The sequence below is a fragment of the Myotis daubentonii genome, chromosome 11, assembly GCF_963259705.1.
Source record: "Myotis daubentonii chromosome 11, mMyoDau2.1, whole genome shotgun sequence".
In the NCBI taxonomy this organism is placed as follows: domain Eukaryota; kingdom Metazoa; phylum Chordata; class Mammalia; order Chiroptera; family Vespertilionidae; genus Myotis; species Myotis daubentonii.
The window spans coordinates 79,002,403-79,017,044 of NC_081850.1; the positions used below are offsets into that span (position 1 = coordinate 79,002,403).

The 14,642-nt window shown below is 56.2% G+C and overlaps 1 protein-coding gene across 3 annotated transcripts in view; it reads right to left on the reverse strand.

The window, feature by feature from the left end:
- RAPGEF1 (Rap guanine nucleotide exchange factor 1) overlaps positions 1-14,642 on the reverse strand; it is a 111,090-nt gene that overhangs the window by 23,268 nt on the left and 73,180 nt on the right. For 2 of the 3 annotated variants that reach the window (XM_059658360.1, XM_059658361.1), the window contains exons 11-12: positions 9,636-9,835; positions 6,318-6,476 (exon numbers count right to left, since the gene is read on the reverse strand). In XM_059658360.1, coding sequence (XP_059514343.1) covers positions 6,318-6,476; positions 9,636-9,835 — 359 coding nt within the window. The remainder of the gene's footprint in view (positions 1-6,317; positions 6,477-9,635; positions 9,836-14,642) is intronic. The other variant, XM_059658362.1, reaches the window with a different exon arrangement.

The window sequence follows — 14,642 nt, forward strand, 5'->3', positions numbered from 1 at the left end:
TGCCCTCCTTCCCTCCCTCTTTCCCTTGGGCTCCTGAGCAGCTCTGGTATTCAAGCTATGCAGTCCTGTTAGGACAGGAGCCAAGCTGGAGGAGTACCTTCTGAGGGCGGAGAGCTGCAAGGGGCTGCTCTCTAATCACCAGAAAGCTCAGGCCTCTCCAGGGGCTCTGCAGACATGAGGGCCACGTCGGGGCTCATCATCAGACCATTTTCAACAAGCCTGGTCTCTCCGGCTTCCCTGGAGTATTTCCAGGCCCCGCACGATCCTATTTACTCATGCGAGCAGGGAGAGAGGTGGAGCTGGCCGCTGGACAGAAACACCACTTCAGCAGAGCCCCAAGTTTATTTTAGGGTCTGGCTGGTGCCCGGCCTTGCCTCTGACGGGACGGCTGCCTCTCCACAGCAGCTTTATTTATAGCCGCGCAGACTGGCGGGGCTGAGGGTCTAAAACAGAGGTGGCTGCCTTCTGGACCGGAGGTTTCTGCAGAGCTAGAGCGCCAGAGCCAGTTCTTGGGAAGGAGCGCCGTTAGGAGAGGGGGCACCCCCCCCAACATCACATAGTCCCTCAAAGGGCCACACGGACTATCTCATGATGATGATGACCAGCTCCTCTTGCTGAATGCTCCCTGGTGGTCAGATGGGTGCCCAAGGTTCTGCATGAAGCATCTCACTTAAACTACATGAAGTGCGGTCTGGTCCCGACGACAAAGAGGAAGAAGCAGGCGGCAGGAAGGCCACACACCTGTACCACACGGCTCCACAGGCGGCAGGATAGGCCACACACCTGTACCACACGGCTCCACAGGCGGCAGGACAGGCCACACACCTGTACCACACAGCTCCACAGGCGGCAGGATAGGCCACACGCCTGTACCACACGGCTCCACAGGCGGCAGGACAGGCCACACACCTGTACCACACGGCTCCACAGGCGGCAGGACAGGCCACATGCCTGTACCACACTGCTCCACAGGCGGCAGGACAGGCCACACACCTGTACCACACGGCTCCACAGGCGGCAGGACAGGCCACACACCTGTACCACACTGCTCAGCTCCTGGGCGATGTGTGGGGATGGCTCACACTCAGCGAGTGTCCTGAGCACGTGACAGTCCCTGACTGCCAGCCATAGCCCTGCAGGACCAGCCTCCTAACCACGCGAGCTCTCCTGGCTGAGTTTCTGTGACGACCAGCGTGCCAAGGCAGTGAGCCTGGCTGGATGGACTACAAAGCCAGGAGGCAGAGATCTGCCCTCAGGAGACCCCAGAACCACACTCACCCTGGAAAACACACACCTGGGGGGACCAAGGGCTCTGAGTGTAAGGGATGACAACCTTGCATGTTAGCACGTGGCCACTCACAGCCTAAAAAGCCAAGTCACCGAAGCTGGCCGGGTACCAGTTTTCTTGGACACTTGCTTTCCATTAAAGTCCTGGAGTGAAAAATGACCAGGGAGGCGCCCTGTGTGGTGCTGGCAAGAAAGCAGATATTTCAATGGAAAACCCTGATCCCCCAACATGCCATGCCACTGGGTTCCTCTGAACAGAAGGAAGACTGAGGGCGTCCGAGAAGGCCGGGGTGTGCCAGCAGTGTGGGCCGGAGCCACAGGCCGTGCTCGGAACGGCTGCTCCACAGTGACGAGTGCCGAGCTTTACAGAACCTTCAGCCCCACGAATGATAGGAAATGCAATCACTTCCGCGCCTGGACTTCCTGTCGTGAAGGGTGCGCGGAGATGGCTCAGCACTGCATGCTCCTGGCTCAATCAAGGCTTACGGTGTCAGTGTTTTTGGATGCTACTTAGCAAAACAGACAAGCTACTGGACAGCTGGCTTTGGGCTCCGATTCTTACCCACCACGTGTGAGAAAACACACTGGAGGGAAGCTGCTGCTGTGTGGTCTGGGCTTTCTCCCCCGGGACACAGCTCAGCACTGGCCCCTGGCTCCGAGCTGCCACTGCCACTGCTCCACGGAGCGCCCACACAGTGTGGGCCCAAGTTACTTCCCTCGGATGGAAGTCCGCTTGCGGCCATCGCACAACCCCTCCCTGATCTCCAGGGAGGAGACGCCTGCAGAGAGGCACGTGGACCTGGTTCTCCGAGATGGGACGTGATCGCTCCCGTCTAGGTCACCAGGAAGGACCCTTGACGACACTGCTTGTCACCCCAGGAGGTAGGCTGCAGGGAAGAGTGCTGGCTTTGTGTCCTCTCTATTTTTAAATAAACTTCTTGGAGTCTATTTTTTAAAACCACTGGAAAATTCTAATGTGGATTTTATAATAAAGGATGAAAGAGGACACGATTCTCTTGCACGGGAGAATTTTAGGTAGTAGGACAGGTAAGAGTAGAGACCTAGTACTTTTCTTCTCATCTGACAAAGTATTGCAACCTGAATCACAACATCTTCCTTGAAAACATTACATTTTGGCCAGTGGTTTCACGGCTAATTGTTTTTGTGCAAAAACCTCCAACGCACTGGAGGGCGCTCTGCAGTCACTGAAGACTGACCCCAACAGCACCACTCCTTACAGAAAGGTTTACCACCGTTTAAAAGACTTGCATTCATTTCTAGAAACCTGACTGGACTATTTCCCTCAGTTTGGATTTGAACAGCATGCAGGGGCTCTAACTTCCACTTATTCCTAGAGCTCTATCCAGAGCCTGGAGATACACGCACACACGCACACAAAGGCCTCTTCTTTCCTTTTGGTTTTGAGGCTCCGCTTTTAAAGCTGGGACAGTGAGCAAGGAAGGGCTTAGGAGAGAAGCAGCAAGAGGGCCCCGCTGGGCTGCTTTGGCTCACTGAGCAGTCAGAGAAGAGGGGCCTTGGAGACAGGATCAGTGGGTTAGCCCCGGACGAGCTGCCGCTGCCCAATGCTCCCCTGGCTGCAAGTCTCTCGAGGACCCTCAGTTCATGGATGCAGCTGAGGGAAGGAAGGTGTGCGCGTGCTCCCAGGAGGGAGGGCACCACCAAGGCCTTCTGATGGCAGCCAATGTGTGGACTTCTCACCCAGCCCTCCCAGGTCTCAATATTGATTGCAAATCAGCACTGAGTAAATGTCAACACGATTTCTCACGATGGAGACCTGGAGTCTAACCTTAGCTCTTACTGAAGCTCTGAGCAAATGGCTCGGCTTCTCCATCTGGTGTCTGCACCTCTGCCATATGGGCAAGTGTTCCATCACAGAGCGGCAGGAAGGGCCCTGGCAGGTCGACAGGACGCTGGAGAACATGAGCGTAGAGGCAAGTATGTGTGGACAGAACTCTTAGGGCTCACGTCCCACATAACTTTTCTGAGGACCGGGGCGGCACCTGGCCAAGCTGTCATGGAGCCACAAGTCCCCTGCAGCACTTGTGTCCAAAGCTGGTCCAAGAGCACTGACCACCCAAAGTGCCTTGAGCATTAATGAAAGAGGCAGGAGTCTAACCGTTTGGTCCCTGGGCTCAGGTGGTCCCTGAGGGTCTCGGAAACCCAGGAGGGGTGCTGGTCTGCATGCACCTCCTTCCCCAAGGCTGTGTCAAGCCTCCCTGTGGGATGGAGCCCAGATCAGACTTCGCACGTCAGAGGCACCGTTGGCCACACAAGCAGGCATTTGGCAGGAAGGGCATTAAGGCCCCAGGTGAACACTCCGAGGAGCCCAGCAGAGAGGAACTATTTGTAAAACTCTCGGGCAGCTGGCAGCCAAAGCCTCTTGGGTCAGCAGAGGGAAATGAGGAAGAAGCCGGGTTCCTGGCCACAGCCTGAGCAGTGCATCTGATTCATGGCAACAGAGGCCGTCATGTGACGAGTCAGCAGTGGCTTGTTCTGATGAGATGCTGGGAAGCAGGGTGATGGGGCCAGGAGAGCCCTGCTGGCCTCCTTGGTCAGGGCTCATGCTTGTGGGTGAAGCAGGTCCTCTGGGTTGGGTCAGCATCACGGAGCACCTGCCACTGCTGCTCCGCGCTGAGCTCTGTACCACGCTTGCAAGCATGTAAAGTCCAGGCCCTAACCTTACAGGACTTACAGCCTCGAGGAAAAGCAGCCGGGACTACCACCGAAAGGAAGCAGCCTCACAGTGTGATAATAAAGTTGTAACACCTCCCTCTTTACCAAATGCCGGCAGCGCGTCTGGTACTAAGTTACACTCTTCACACGTGCTTTCCCTTGAACCCTACAAGGACGATGGCGCTGTCCTGCGGCCTCAGCCCTTCCTGCTGCCTGACCCATGCCAGGAGAGGCCCTGTGCTTGGGGGTCCCAGGAAGAGGGAACAGCAATGTGTTTCCGGCGCCCACCTCCATTTAAATCGGTCCATAGAGGTTTATGGTCTATAAATTCCCTTGGCAAAGTAGTTTTCGATGGTTAGAATCTTCTGGTCGAAGTGGCAGGTCACTGGGCCAAGGACAGCGTGAGCTGCCTTCAGATCTGACCATGCTGTGTTCCAAGTGGCACCCTTCAGAATTCCACACCAGACTGATGACCAAGGGATGAAGAAAGTCGGGAATAAAGGGCCGCTCTGAGCATGCCGAGCCCTCTGTCTGGGGCTCCTCTTAGAGTGGAGAGGACACGTGAAGAGCGTTCCAAACATTCAGGCCACGCCCACGGCTCCGGAGCCTGGGGCGGGTGGCCTTCCTTCCACGAAACAAGCACCTTCCTTAGCTCATTCCCTGGGCTCCTCTTGGAGCTGGTGCTGAGCACCTCATCTATTTCTGATGCTGGATGCCTCAGCCTCCCTCAGACCCAAACTTAGTTAAAACACCCTCCTACTTCCTTTCATGCCATAGCAAACAGTCCAGTGCACTGACAGCCCTGGGACCCCAAACTGCTCAAAAGGGACCTTGTAGATACTCTTAGGATAATCCACACTTACTTTCTGTTCATAGAGGGCAAATACAGTCAAGAGCTGGGATTGTCTGAGGGCCAAGTTTTGCACGATCTGTGAAAGGAGCCTGCCAGAGTGCCTGCTACGGAAACAGAGGGTGTCTGTGCACAGGCGGGGGGGGGGGGGGGGGTAGGAGGGAGTGTTCCCTCTCCATGGCAAGTGCAGGGACGCGGAGAGCTCTGTGAGCTAGGCCCTGGCACCCAGAGGAAGGCTGCACCCCAAGGTCCTCACAACAGCCACTGGATGGTGCCCAGCAATGCAGCCTGGGAACCACCAAACCGGGACCCCGAGCTTGGCTGGGTCTCGGAAGGTCCCCGGGGCAACTGCAGTTAGAGGAGAGGGCGGTGCCAGCAGGTTTAGGAGTTTGCCCGCGCTCTCATGTGAGACTCCGAGCCCCAAGCCAAGGGCAGCAGGAAGGACTCCCGAAGCTCACCGTGTGAATCCTCACGCAGGGAGGAGACGGAGGCGGGAGGACGAACAAAGCGCAAGGAGCAGCTGACTGCAGGGTCCCGAACGTGGCTCCTTCCCTAAGTCTGTCCCCCAGCCCCCGCCCGCCCCCCAGTTTCACGGGTGCAGATTAAAGGGGAACGGCAACTGTTGAGGTTTTTGGACAGATGTGGATTCCAGTGAAAGACAACACTATGCTTCCTAAGGAGCTAGTGTCCCTACGTCTCGGAAGAATACTATTTACAAAAATGGCTGCAAATATCCCCTCTGCCAGCAACTGCCACGAAGAGGCACATCCACTTCCCTAGTCCCGGAATCCGGGCTGGCCTTGTGCCTGAACCGAGAGAATGCAGTGGAAGTGGCCGAGTGCCAGGTCTGAGCCAGGTCTTAAGATACCTTCCACGCTTCCATTTGATCCCTGGGAACCTTGCCAGCTGCCCTAGACAAGCCCAGGCGGGCCTGATGGAGGCGGACGGAGGGTGTGGATGGCGGTCAGCCCAGCTGTCCCAGCTGAGGCTCCAGGGATGCGAGCAAGTCACCCAAAGGCAGCCTGGGCCAGATCAGCACCATTGCCCTCCCAACCTGCGTTCTCAGCAATGAGAAATGGTCACGGCTGTTTGAAGCCACTACGTTTTGGGGTAGTTTGTTACACAGCAAAAGCTAACTGACACAGCCCTCCAACTCCAATCTCTCATGCCCTGGCAGAGCCTGCTCTCCTGGGCTTTGCTTCCTTTGTGAGGAATATTCCCGTTTAACAAAAAGGCCAGAACGTCTCTGCAGGAGATGCCTGAGTGATATGGCTGCAAGTGTGGCCACCACCATTGCCCATCCCCGCACCCCCCATTCACACGGTCTCGAGCACAGAGACCCACCCCGCATCCCCTACCCCATCCGGTGCAGGGGTCTGCAGAAGGGCAGAGTCCGCGATGAGCAGCCCCACACGTCGGGAGGGCACCGGCTACAAACTGAAGACCATCCACCATTTCCGAGGAAAGAGTGGCAGGGAGCACTCACCGAGGGCACGGGCAAGTTGCCGTGCCGGCTGAGAAAGGAGTTAGAGACGGACACACTGAGGCCCTGAGTGGCACTGCCGTCCTCGGGGGTGAAGGCCACTTTAGTTTGCTGGACACAGTAGGAGACAGAGGAGAAGGAAGAAGCAGCACAAGAGGCCTGCTGGACAGAGGGACGAGAGAAGACGGGAAGGAGGGAGAGAAGCAGAGAACAGTCAGGCGTGTATGCACAAAGGCTAAGCAGGCTGCAATCCCACTCTGCTCGGACATTCTGGAGAGGGATGCTTCCTGGCTCAGTTTGGGGATCAGAGACACCTTCCAAGGCTCCTGGCCCCTCCTTCGCTTCCTTACGATCGATTTAAAGCTAACTTTCACACACTGTGTCTCCTGGAAGTGGTGCGAGGGGGAAGAGAGGCCTAGTGCGCTTGAGTCCCTTTTCCCACCTACTCAGGGCCCCCAGCCCTCCTTGGTGGTGTAGACCATGGACTCATTTGTCCTTCAGTGGAGTGTAGATCGAGCTGGGCTGCCTGGGTTTGAATCTGGGCCCTGCCATTTAACACTAGATTGCCCAAGGAAGTCATTTTGACTGCTTTTTAATTTCAATTAGAAAAACAATTATGTATATAAGGACACAATGTCTTAGAATTTTGTGACTTTTTGTACAACATATAAATGTGTTTATTAATAATTGTAGTTACCTCCTCCTCCATTTCTGGTATATATATATGTGTTATACCTATATTGCCCAAAAGCAGTCATTTTGACTGCTTGGGAAATTTTAAATAATCAAATGACTCTTATTATTGAATTGAGTAAATTTTTTTTTTATATATATTTTATTGATTTTTTACAGAGAGGAAGGGAGAGAGATAGAGAGTTAGAAACATCGATGAGAGAGAAACATCGATCAGCTGCCTCCCGCACATCCCCCACTGGGGAAGTGCCTGCAACCCAGGTACATGCCCCTGACCGGAATCGAACCCGGGACCCTTCAGTCCGCAGGCCGACGCTCTATCCGCTGAGCCAAACCGGCTTTGGCGAGTAAATTTCTTATATGACCAGTTCGGCTCTGTATTGAAATAACAGTTTTCATTTTTTTTCGATTACCGTCACATGATAACATACAAGTACATGATAAATTGTCGATACTTGAAAAGTTGCAGTTGCTCAATAAGCTAAACTAGTACTTGTTATTCGAATCTTTATGCAGTGATACTTGTTCTAATAAGTTGTTTATTTTATTTCTTTTGCGCCCTAAATTCATGAAAGAAATGTCGAATAGAAGTGAGTTATTGGAAAAGCTAAGGAACATAAGTGAAGAGTGCTCCGATATTATTCTTTCACAATGCAGTCATTTTGACTGCTTTTGGGCAATATAGGTATATACAAAATTTCAGTCCTTCTAGTGTTAAGGAAGCCCTTGGGTATTACTTAAAGCTCCCTGGCCTCAAGCTTTTCATCTGGAAAGATAGGGGTAACACCTTGGAGGGCGATATCCACGTAAAGCACTTAGAACCATGCCCTCCACAGGTACATGTGCCAACAGGCCTGAGTACTTATTACTCCCGTTTTTGTGAGTAAAGTGGGTAACACTTCCTGAGTCTGCATTTGAGAGGGTGTGCTGAGCAGCCTGCAGAGGGCGTCACACATGTGCCTGGGAGCTGTCCCCAACTCTTCTGCTCCTAGCGGTGGGCTATGCGGAAGTCTCTCCGGCTCGCAGCCTCGTTACTGGAAGTGGGGTGACGGGCTGGGGGAGGATCATGTGAAACCCATGAAAGCACCCGTGTGTGGAGGTGCTCAAGTGGAGTCTGCCCAGTTCCCAGGCCCTGCCAGGCTCTCTCCGGGCTCCCCTCAGGACGCCCTGCCAGCGAGGTGAGGTTGGGAGCTCTCTGACAGGCTGGCTCCTCATGTGCTCATTAGGGGTCTGTCCCCAAACACCCGGAGGCCTGTGGCTCCACGGTACAGAGAAGATGCCCAAGGACAGGGATGGGCAGCTGTGGACACTGCAGAGGGGCCGGTTTCAAATCTCAACGAAATCTGGCCCAGACATTTAAGCAAACATTTAGGTTAGGGGTCTCTGGGGCAGTGTTTATGTTCCCGCGGAGAAGGTCCCTTCCTGAAAGATTTTCAGAGCAATTACATTCGTATTCTGGCATGTTCGGGCGCTCATGGGATGGGCAGGACAGTAAAGAACTGAGACTCTGAGCACAACCTGTGATCATGGCTAGTTAATGGCAGGATTGGAACCCAGGATTCCCAACTCCAAGCTTGGCCTTTCTTCCAGTAGACAGGCTGTTTCCCAAAATGCTGGCTGTGGTTCTGTCTGGTCTGCCGGAGCCTCTGGAGCTGGGAAGGCTCGGGGACCCCTAGGGCTGGGTGTGGGTTCAAGCCCCAAGCACAGAACTGCCGAGCCCCATGTGGCTGGGAGGAGTGACCCAGGGACCTCTGTCCTACAGTTGGCCGCTGCCTCCCAGAAAAGTCAAGGCAGCACCGTCAGGGCCTCTGGCGATGGACAGAGGATGGCCCAGCTGGTCACCCCGGCCCCCTCTTTGTTAAAACACTACCAGGCAGGCCAGCAAATGGGCAAAATAGCACGTGCAGCTCTGAAAGAGGCGAGAACACCCTTTGCGGGGTGCTCTTCTGGACAGCGTGGCTGGGCAGGATGCTTGGGTTCTAGTGCCTGACCAGAGTCCGCTTGGCTAGTAAACTGGCAGCTAAGAGAGGTTAGAGGCATGCAGCAGGCACACTCAGGTGCTCTCCTGCCTGGCTGAGCCTGCCAGGACAGCCTGCCCGTGCAGAGCTGAGCTCCCGGCCTGCGTGGAGCCTTACAGGGTGCTCTTTAGAGGAGGAAGGTGCCATGCCCGACAGCGTGGCTGTTTAAAGCCATCCTGCTCCAATGGGCACCCCTGGCCAGGGGGAGGAGTAAGTCACTGTCTAGTTAGGCCCATTATGTAAATGGGCCACAGATGGCCCCACACAGACCATGCCCTGTGCTCTGAGTCCCTCTTTTCTGGGAATCTATATTGGAGCCAAAGAAGAGAGAAAAAAATGCAAGAGACTGTCAGCAGAGAAAGCAACATTCTGAGTTCAAGCCAGTCCCAGCTGCATGGCTGCTCAGGAAGGAAAGGAACCGCCACGCCCAGGTGGGGAGCAGCGGAGGAGACAGGCTGCACGGGTGCTGCGCAGGGGAAGTGAGAGCCCCATGTGGGAGACGGGGGTTCCACACCAGCCCAGGCCCCTGCCCAGAGGAGGAGGAGGTGCTTCTGGTTCCTGGAGGCCTGTGGCCCTGGCAGCAGGGAGGGGCCTGGGAGGGGCTGCTTACCAGCTGCCGCTGCTTGGGAGGGAGGGCGGGGGGCGGCGCCAGGTCCGGCGGGTCTGCGCCGCTGAAGGAGTCGTTGAAGCCGTACACCTCCATGAGCAGCTTGTTCTTCTGCTGGTAGACGTGCTCGTTCTGCGGCGTCTGGTAGAACATGGACGGCTGCGGCTCCGAGTAGTCCTCGAGCAGCTGCATGTAGGCCAGCACTGCGGACAGAGAGCGGCAGCCCTGGTTCTGGCACCGGGGGGCGAGCTGCAGGAGGACCCCCCTCTCCCAGCAGTGGGCAGTGAGACCACTCTGTGTGACATGGGGGCACACGCGTGCAAATGCCGCGAGTGGACACCAAGAGGGAGCTCCCAGCTGTGGGCTCTGGGGGACAAAGACACATCAGTGCAGGTTCACTGACGTCACCAACGGGGCATTCTGGTGGAGAAGGTGACAGTGGACAGGCCGATGGGACAGGGATCAACGGGAACTCTCTACTTTCTGCTCAGCGCTGTGAGCCTCAAACTGCTGTAAGAAATAAAGCCTGTTTTTACAAAGCACATTGGGGCACTGGTCCCCTTGCTGCAGAGCCCTTGGGATGTCCAGGCACTCGAGGGGCACGGGCTGGTGGAGCTCCCGGGGCAGCACAGCTGTCCACCTCAGTCCAGCTCTGCTGTCTTCCTTCAGTTCCGGGAACACCCTCAGGGGTTCTGCCCCGCTGCTCCCACGCGTTTCCCCGCCCTCCGGGTCTTACCCTCCTCTGTGCCCAGCTAACTGCAGCTTCCCCAGCCCAGCTCACACAGCCCACCTTGCTCCTCATTCGTTTCCTTCTTAGCTCTCCTCACAGGGATCAGGGCTACCTGGGGGCTTTTATCATTCACCAGATGGTTACTGAACACCTACTATTGTTAGGCACTGACACAGGTACTGGGACTAAGAGGCTAGCAAAACAAATCCTCTGCCCATGGGGGCTCACCCCTCCAGGAGACAGCACCCAGACCCTGGAGAACTGGGAAGTGGGTGCCTGTCTAGAATATGGATGAGCTCTGTGAGATGGCGAGGAGCCCTCCACACAGAGGGCACAGGCCAGGCAAGGGCCGGAGGGGCACGGGTCCAGGAGGGCAGCACACAGCTGTCCAGGGGACAGGGAAGGAGGTGAGCCGATCCCCAGGAGGGGCGGGGCTGCGTGAATGGGCAGGACCCACGGGGGGCTCCGGGGCGCCCGCCGCTGCTTTGTCTTGTGAAGACCATCGGGGCTGCTGAGGTTGTTCAGTGAAAGGTCCCCGTGGGGGTGAGGTGCTGAGAGGTCTGGTTCATGGCGCGTTTTCAACGCAGATGTCACAGGATTGCTGCCTCTCACTCCAGTCAGAGTGGCCGTATTACTAGTGGCTGACACACAGTAGGTGTCTGGACGCAGCATTTGTAGAATGAAGGAATGAATGGAACATGTGTCCCTCAGCACTGCCAGGCTGAGCCGCTGGGGCGGGACTTATAATGTGCCCACTGGGTGTGCAAGAAACACAGCAACGCCACCCTACTCTCCCCTTCCAGCTGAGAGGCTAGAGAAAACCCCTGGGGGGAGGAGGGGAGAAAAGGGCATAGATTCAAATGCACACACCCGCCACCCCAACAATCCTCTGGGAAACCCCAGCCCTTGCCACCACCGCCATCTGACGCCACGCTGCTACCCCTTGGGGGAGCTGCCTGCACGCAGGGGCAGGCTCTCTCACTGGCACAGCATGACAGCACCCACAGACCTCCAAGCAGACAATGGCAGGGACCTCACCAGGCAGGAGGTGAGATGTCAGAGCACAAAGAGCTCAGCTGTCACATCTCAGCGACCTCATCCTCGGAGGCACCGTCTCTGGAGGCAGGCGCGCTCGGAGCCCTCAGGACTCACTCGGGGGCTGTAAAAGGTGTTCACTGTATTCCTGACTCTCGCTGTTAGTGACCTGAGCCCCACCTGCAGAGCCAGGCCGTTCTGAAGACTCCAGAGGCTTCTGGGAGAAGCGACGGTTTGGAACAGACGTGCGCAGACACCTGGCAAACCTACGAAGCCATGAAGGCGGGTTGTAGCAGAAGCCCTCTCTCCCATCCCCATCCACCTCTGTGACCTGATCCTGCAGTTGACGTTCCTACAGCCAAGTCTCGGTCAGGCAGCCTGAGATCCTGCAGCACTCCCCCTTTGTCCAGGTAGCTGGAGCACCCAGGTGTTAGGATATGCTCTACACATGCGTGCCCAATGTTTGCAGGGAAAGGCACTGTTACGCCCCCTTGCCCGGGACACACTAATAAATTTACCTGCCGAGTTGCTGCACGCACGCTAAGGGGAGTTGAAGTGGCGGTGAGAGCAGGAAAGAAAAGGAACCTAAGTCCCTGTGCGGCAGGCGAAGGGGTGGCAGATCCAAGTCACCATCCTGAGTGGGTGCTTCCCCTTGGGTCCCGTCACAAGTGCCACGAGCACGTGCTAGGCGGAGCTGAGACTCAGATGCCAGGAAAAAGTGGCAAGGACAACTTTGTGGAGCTTAATTTTGTAATTTCAAACAACTACAAAGTCAGGGCTTAACTGGAGACCCAAACCAGTCAGCAAACCAAAGGATCTAGACCAGCGGTTCTCAACCTGTGGGTCGCGACCCCTTTGGCGGTCAAACGACCCTTTCACAGGGGTCGCCGAAGACCATCCTGCAGATCAGATATTTACATGGTGATTCGTAACAGTAGCAACGTGACAGTGATGCAGTAGCAACGAGAGTAATTTTATGTTGGGTCACCACAGGAGGAGCTGGATTTAAAGGGCCAGGAGGCTGAGCACCGCTGCGCTAGACCCCGAGCTGAAGAAAGCAGGCACAAAGGCAGTGACATGGCCTTGCTCTTCTCCGCACCCTCTGGGGCCAAGGTAGATAGGGCCTTCTCTCCAGGTGTGTCTTTCTGGCGGTCGCCTTCTTTATTTAAAAGAACCAATAAGAATGCCTCAGCTCCAACAAGCACCGCGTGGAACTTGGTTGTCAAAGGCGGGCAGGCAAAGATACCTCCTCCCCCAAGACTAGCTGCCGCGGCCGCACAACCGACTCCACTGCGGTCGACGAAGGTGGTCTCGCCCACTTGCTCCCTAACAGGACTGACCACCACCAGCTGGCCACGAGGGAAACCTGGATGAGACGTGACCTAATGTGACCAAGCACAGAGCAGCAGCAGTGACGCCGACTACCTGCCAGTCCATTTCTAAGGTATAGGGCTCCCTGACAGAGTGGCCCGCTTCCCTGGGCAGGCTGGCACTCCAGCGGCACCCGGGACCGTGGGCAGACAGGCACAAGGGCCTTGTGGGGCTGCCCTCATCAAAAGGGCTGGGCACCCTGGGGACATCAGAGCACCTGAAGGACGAGGCTGCTCTGTGACACGGACTGCGTGTGGCTGAGCTCTGCCTGCATCACAAACGTAAGGACAATTACTTCCTCCTCTCCTTCAGCTACTGTGACGCGTTGCAGGCTGGAGGTGGCAGAGGGCCCCTCAGGAAGTGAAGGAGGACCAAGCCCTAGAGAGCCGCAGTCCTTTGGGATCCTCACAGGGCACAGAAAAGACGACCTGCTGCATGGGGTCACCACCTGAACGGGATCTCAGCGAGGAGGGATCCCTGCCTGTCGGAGTGGGAGGCGGGCACCGCGCTGGGAGCACAGGCCTGCTCTGCAGCCCAGATCTTGGGCAAGGCTCAGTTCCTCTGGGCTCCGGGTTCCTCATCTATAAAACGGAGGCTCGTGACCCCCCTCCGGCCAGGGCGCAGTAAGGAGCCGTATGCAGGCGAGTGGAGCTTTAGCCCAGACCCCGCAAGCTCTCGGCAGGTTCGACAGGTTTGCAGGCACAGGCGCTACAGACACTGACGCGTAGAACAAAGCCTAAGTCAATGGAAACATTGCCGGACAATTGCTTGTTCTAAGAAAACAGTGGCTACCTCTCTCTCCCTTCCCTTCACACCACCCCACAGGGCTGCCGCCTGCACCTGTCCTGAAGGCCGGCAGGGTGGTCCTGGCTCCTCGGCCAGGCAGCACCACAGATGCGGTTTGCACAGATGCAATCCTGCCCTGAGTTCTGGGTTCAAAGGATTCCAGAAAAGGAAAGGAAAGGAAAGGTGTGAGTCCCAATCGGCATGCTGCTCAAGACAAGGGAAGGCGGGGGAGGGGAGGGCCAAGAGCTCTGAAACGCTCTGTGGAGGGAGGTGAAGGAGGTCGTGTTCCTGGTGCTGCCACTGCAGCTTCCTCCTAAGTGCCCTGGTTTCTAACGAGGCAATGTACACGACCCATCCTCGGGGGCCTCCTTCCCATGGCCCCTGGGTCAGTCCTGCTGCGGCTAACGGGCCAGACCTCCTCTTGTCTGGGAGGGGCCCAACCTGGGGAACCTGGAATGCAGGCGCTGTCTGCTGGATGTGGCACCTGAGGCCAGGGAACGCTGTGTGGGGCTGACGTGGCCACACACACATCTAAATGGTGACAGCAGGCTGCCAAGAAAAACGGAGCAGAGCTGTGCCGGTGAACTGGGAAGGGCTCAGGAGGCAGACAGGCAGCGTGGAGCAGTGGGGAACCAGCAGAAAAGACAATGTCCAGTGGAACTCTACTTAGTATGATGGCAAATACACAGTTGAAATATTCAAAATATGACCAAAATTTCAGCCCCACCCCTGGGCCCCAATAACATCATCTATAATAAAAGCGTAATATGCTACTTAGACCGATGACCTTCTGGATGAGGCAGAGGCAGCGTGCATCGGGCCTCTAGTATTATAACTGGTCCATTCAGGGGCCCTGAGAGAGTCCCCCCGGGGCTGCAGGAACTCTCCCGACATTCACATGCCTCCCGCTTCACCCACATCTTGCTGTCATGGTGCCCTGAATCCCTGACACTTGTTTCTCTGTCACCATGTATGCAGGCCCGGAGATCAACTGACTTCCATCTACAACAGGCCAAATTCCTGGAGACCAGGCCTGAGATTGTACAGGAGCCATAAAGAGGTCAGCCACCCAGGCGTTACAATCAATC